The 5,702-nt window shown below is 31.7% G+C and overlaps 1 protein-coding gene across 7 annotated transcripts in view; it reads right to left on the reverse strand.

The window, feature by feature from the left end:
• The window catches only part of LOC107644816, a 5,335-nt gene extending 1,684 nt beyond the window's left edge, over positions 1-3,651 (reverse strand). For 2 of the 7 annotated variants that reach the window (XR_002347598.1, XR_002347599.1), the window contains exons 1-3: positions 3,095-3,451; positions 2,766-2,876; positions 2,328-2,657 (exon numbers count right to left, since the gene is read on the reverse strand). Coding sequence is in view for 3 of the 7 variants with exons in the window: in XM_021103217.1 (XP_020958876.1) it covers positions 2,769-2,876; positions 3,064-3,636 (681 nt within the window). In the remaining 4 variants the exon portion in view is untranslated. Of the gene's footprint in view, positions 1-1,242; positions 2,674-2,748; positions 2,877-2,972; positions 2,992-3,063 lie in introns of those variants that run through there. The other 5 variants (XR_001621393.2, XR_002347600.1, XM_021103217.1 and 2 more) reach the window with 5 other exon arrangements.

Raw genomic sequence — 5,702 nt, forward strand, 5'->3', positions numbered from 1 at the left:
ATCCTAGGAAAGCAAAATTCTAAATAGTTTAGGATAAACTCAAATTATTGAGTCAGTGTGCTTAAATATTTATTATTATAAATATTATAAAAGATTAAACATAAAATATAACTTATCTTTTGTGTACGTGTCTTAAGATATAAAAATTTATTTTTTATAGGCATAGAGTTTTATCTTTTATAGGCATAGAGTTGATGTCATGATCGTTGGTCGATTATTAAAATCGTCCGTTACAAACTTAGAATGAAAGCAAATAAAATCGAGTTATGACTCGTAATGCACAATAAAAACAGAACTATAAAGTCACGAATCAGATATATTATTAAAAGTTTATTATCTTATTATAAGTAAGTTTAATTTACTCGTCTTTTACAAATTTGATTATTTAATGGTTGATTAGTTAATTAAACAAATATGTAAATTAGTATATCTAAAAATACATAATGTAATTAATTTTTAACGTAACAATTTTTTGTTATCTTTAATACTTCAAATAATAACTTTAAAATGGAATAATTCTTTTTATGCAAATTGTCAAGATATATAATAAAGTGACTTGTGTAATCGTAACATCAGTCATAGCCATATAAGATAAATTGTGACATTTTTTTTACCGTTAATCTGAATATTCGGTAAGAGCTTCAAAATAAAAAAAGATGTGTAAAATACTAATTAACGAGCTTCAATGGTGATCAGCCCCAGCCCCAGCCCCAGGCTCATGCCCTGCTGGGTCGTTAGGGAAATAGAAGTACAGCTTACGAATATCATTCATGGCCATCTTATTTCTAAACATGTGGATTCTTGCACCTTTGGTCTTTGGGGTGTATGTTGCTTGTATTCTTTCATGTTATCAATCAATCAAAAAATATTGTTGCGGCTTTTAAACATAAAAAAATTAATAAGAGAAAAATATGATTTGGGGTTTTTAAACATGTTATCAATCCCACCTAATCCTCATTTTAAATATAGCCTAAAAAAACATATTATTGAATGGGTAATTTGTATGTAAAATTCTTAATCATATAGTATGGGTTTTTTTTTATTTTGTTTGTGTCAGTCATATTTAGCAATAAGGAGAATACAAATGGATTAATACTTTTAGTCTAAAAAAAGATAATTAACTAATATTAATTTAAATATAAGATAAAAATAAAAATATTAATCATCTAATATTTTTCATTTATTAAAACAAATTTGTTGCATTCAATTAATGACAAAACTGAAATTATGGAACCAACAAAATTTTCTTTAGCACCATTTATTTTTATTATATCTTTTCATTTTCTCAGAAACTGAACAACTTATAAAATAAATAAATAAATGAGCATAAATTTACTGAGCCAGGGGTGAAGGACTGCGAAACACTCAATTTATCATCTTTTTGCATCAAGGGTCTAAGGTGAGGATCAGCAGCTAAGAAAAGGTTTTTGACCAAAACAGCCTCTTTGGTTTTGGGGCTTGTAGGACCAGTCCTATTTTCATTTTTGTTGGGAGGGCTAGGGCTTATAAAATAAAATTTTGTAATTTTAGGGCTGTGGGCTAGTATTATTTTGGAGGGTTAGGGCCAGCCCTAAAATTTAACCACTACTTACGACCCAATTCGGCATCATTATACATTAGACGATCGAGCCTTGGTATTAATAGAAAGATGTCCTGACTATTCCTCAACACCGGCCGCATGTGCCCTTCCGGAATTTCACGTAGTGCCGAAATCATGAGGCGCACCTCTGCCAATATGGTAGCTGGGAAGACTTTGTACGGTACAGATTCTTCCAGGATCTCCCCCTCCTTCGCCTCCACGGGAAGCATAACAAACATATCTATGCCATTCATTTTGAAGTATGTGGTGCTTTTGTTTCCCCAACAAAAAAAACAAAGTTAATACTAGTTTCAGAATTTAGATGTTGTTGAGTATTGCTAATTTCTGAAACCAGTATTAACTTTGTTTTCTTTGTTTGGCGGAAATCAAAAGCACCACATACTTCAAAATGAATGGCATAGATATGTTCGTTATGCCTCCCGTGGACCCCCGGGAGGCGGAGGAGGGGAATATCCTAGAAGAATCTGTACCGTACAAAGTCTTCCCAGCTACCATATTGGCAGAGATGCACCTCATGATTTCGGCACTACGTGGAATTCTGGAAGGGCACATGCGGCAGTGTTGAGGGATAGTCAGGACATCTTTCTACTAATACAAAGGCTCTTTCTACTAATACCAAGGCTCGATCGTCTACTGTATAATGATGCCGAATTGGGTCGTAACTACACCACTACCTACAAGCATGAAAGAATATCAGGACGAACTTTTTATCACAACAAATTCAAACCTTTCTCTAACAGGTAACATATGCTGAACTATGATAGGTGTCCAGTTCCCGGATATGACAACGAATAATGGATTCTGGAAGGATTCTTCTCTCCATCCAACCACAGCCTTAAAACATAAGCAATTGCAAGGAAAGGTTACAGAGAATAGTGATTCAAAGGAAAGATATATGAAAAAGCTAAAAAGCACAAATATTTTAAGTAAACTGGAATATCACTTGCCTTAAGACGCTGGCTGCGATTTTCTTGCCAAGTATGTCCAGGAGGAGCAGCAGCACACAATAGGCGTGAGAGGACAGCTTGCATAGCAGATGAATATGCACCACAATCACCTGAGAGAAAAGAGATCTATTTTTCAAAATGAATGTATAAACAAGCACATATATACATCTTCCCTTTCTGTAAGCAAGATTCAAGACTCACAAGTCACAAACAATCACCTTTCAGACCACGAGAACTTTGAGCAATGGAGTCAACAAGGAAAAATAGGTCCACACCTTCCGATGCAGGCTTGACTCAGTTTCCAGACTTCGTACAAGAATTTCCATCACCTAAATAAATTCAAGCCAATTCAGAGTAAGAATTTCAACTAATCAACAACAATTCCACAAATCTAGTAGTAGAAAATTCAACAATCACAGATCTACATTTCCGGAATTCAGATTCAGATTATGAAGATGCAGAATTAGAGAGAGCAGCAACAAAAATTCTAGAATTAGCGATGAATCCAGAACACACAGAAGAAGAAGTAGAGAACACGAATCTGTACTTGAAGTCCGTGCCAGAAGCGTCACCGTGCAAGACGGCTGGCGTAGCGGTAGAAAGCCGCACCGAGGACACCGCCGCCACGAAGGGAAAGCCGAGAACGTTCGCGGCCCTCGATGATGGAGCAGCAACGGTGTGAAACGTAGATCTTGACATGGCAAGGGCGGCGATGGTGCGGAGGTCACCACCAAAGCCACCGCATCTGAACTCGCACGCGGTGGTCTTGGTCGGCGCGGACGACGCTACAAGGCTGGACAGAGGAGGCGGCGCCGAAGAAGAAGAAGTAGCCGTGTTCTGTTCTGAGATTGAAAATGAGAAATAGTGAGTAGGGTTAGAATGCAAGTATGTTGTACTTATAATGCCAGTTGGTAACAACTTAAATAAGGGAAAGTCTTTAGTTTGGATCTCGGCGAGTTTTGAGACGCCTCTAACTTGGGCCACTAATAAGCTCGTGCAACAAGTTTGGTGGACATGTTTGTTTGTTTTTACTTTGGATACGAGAGACATGAGCGTTGGGCTTTTTGGATGGCGTCTGACATAGGGCATTTTTTGTTTTAGAATGCGTTTTTTCAATTGTTGTTAGATTGGAAAATAAAAATTGGAGGATTAAATGGTTCAATATCAAAAGGAATATTTGGATTAAATGATTTAAAGTATTTAGATTTATGTAAATAAATAATTTACAAGTGTTAGTGAAAAAAGTTTTCATAAGATTATAAAAAATTATATTGCTATTTATATTATGAATGACACATTAAAAAAAGACTTCTTATTTGTTGAAAGTTATTTATATATTGCACATTTCAGATATTTTATAGATATTATGTAATAAACTTTTTCATCATTATAAATAGTATTTTTTTAAATTAGTAAAACTTAAATTGAGAAAAAATATGATCAAAAACTAAATTTTAAATATAATCCGTCAAGACACATTATTTGTGGATGATTTGCTAAGGATTATTGCATACACAAAATGAAATTTAAATTTTCGATATTTATTTAAGCACCAAGTTTAGTTGGTTATGATTCACTCCCAATATTAATCTTATCTTCCAACTTTTGGCTCTAACTTACTGCGGAAAAGTTAACATATGTACTATGTCATTAATTATTTTGGAAATTATACTTTGTGATGCATATGTGATACTAATGATATATGTGCAGCAATAAACTCTAGAACAAATACTAATTAACTATGAATCTATGATACGAAATTTTTTCTTGGTGCTTCATTTCCAAAAAGTTTCTATGTTTATATCACAAATTGACATACACCAACAGCACCTCACTTATAATCCTTATTATGCCACAATTTTGTATATTTACGTTATGTTTGGTTGGAAGGATAGAAATAGAAAGGAAAGAAATAGAAAGAAAAGAAAGGAAAAAAAAATTTGAGTGGATTTTTATTTTCTTTAGATGTGTTTAGATGAAAGGAAAATAAGAAGGAAAGAAATAGTATAAAAAGACAATTTTATCCTTATATTATAAAATATATTAAAAAAATAAAAGGGTAATATTAAAAGAAGAGAGAAAAATTAGTTTTCTCTCCATTTTCTCTCTATTGTTAGAGGAAAAAAATTAGTGAATTTCACCAATATTTTTCTATTCCATTTTTTTTCTTCTCCCATTTCTCCTCTCAACCAAACAAAAAAAAATTATTTTTCTTTTAATTTCTTTTTCTTCCTTTTTCTTCCTCTCATTTTCACCTCAAACAAACACACTGAGTTATGAAGGCTATTGCCCACCTTCTTTGTGGATAAAGGACAATATGTAAACATCATTATTCATTAGTATTTAGTTAGATACAAGATATTTTTAGTCGGGCCTAGCTAGTATAGTTTTTGTCATCATTTTAAATTGATTTTGCATTGAAACAAAAACGAAAAAGAGGGGGGGGGAGGGGACATTAAGGAGTCAATTTTCAATGACGTGTAATTCAAAATAAAAAAAGCTAAACAAAACCCATCAAAGATTCATCACAAACTATAATAATTTGGCTCAAACCGGGCATATGATTAGAACAAAGAGGAAGAAATCGATTTGGAAGAACCAATATCATAAAGAAATAAAAGGATAAATAAAATAAAAATTAAATTTAAATAAAAAAGATAAATTGTAATTAAAATAAAAATAAAAAAATTAGTTGAAATTGAATATAAAGAGAATTATTTTATTTTTTATTTATTTTTTTAACGTAATAAAAAAGGACTCTTTAACCTAACTTGTCAACGTGGTGATTTAAAAATTAATTTGAATAGACTTCTTAATCTTTTATTTAATTTTTTGATATAATAAGAGAGAGACTCTTTAACCTCAATTGTTCACACCATAATTTTATTATGAAACCAAAAAGGAGTTTTTAAACTTCTAAATCGTTCTATACTAAGACTATCCTAATTTATGAGATATTTATAATCTTTTATTAAGTTAAAATACAGAAAATCTTAAGTCTACAAATATAAAGTCCAATCTAATGGTTAAATAAATAAAATTAAAATATATCAAATTAAATTAAAATATTTTAAAAAATATAAACTAATATTTTTTAAATAATAATTAAACTCTTTATATCACAAATATTTAAAATACGTATTAAAATATATATT

This window comes from Arachis ipaensis, chromosome B05 (assembly GCF_000816755.2).
Source record: "Arachis ipaensis cultivar K30076 chromosome B05, Araip1.1, whole genome shotgun sequence".
NCBI classification, from domain to species: Eukaryota; Viridiplantae; Streptophyta; class Magnoliopsida; order Fabales; family Fabaceae; genus Arachis; species Arachis ipaensis.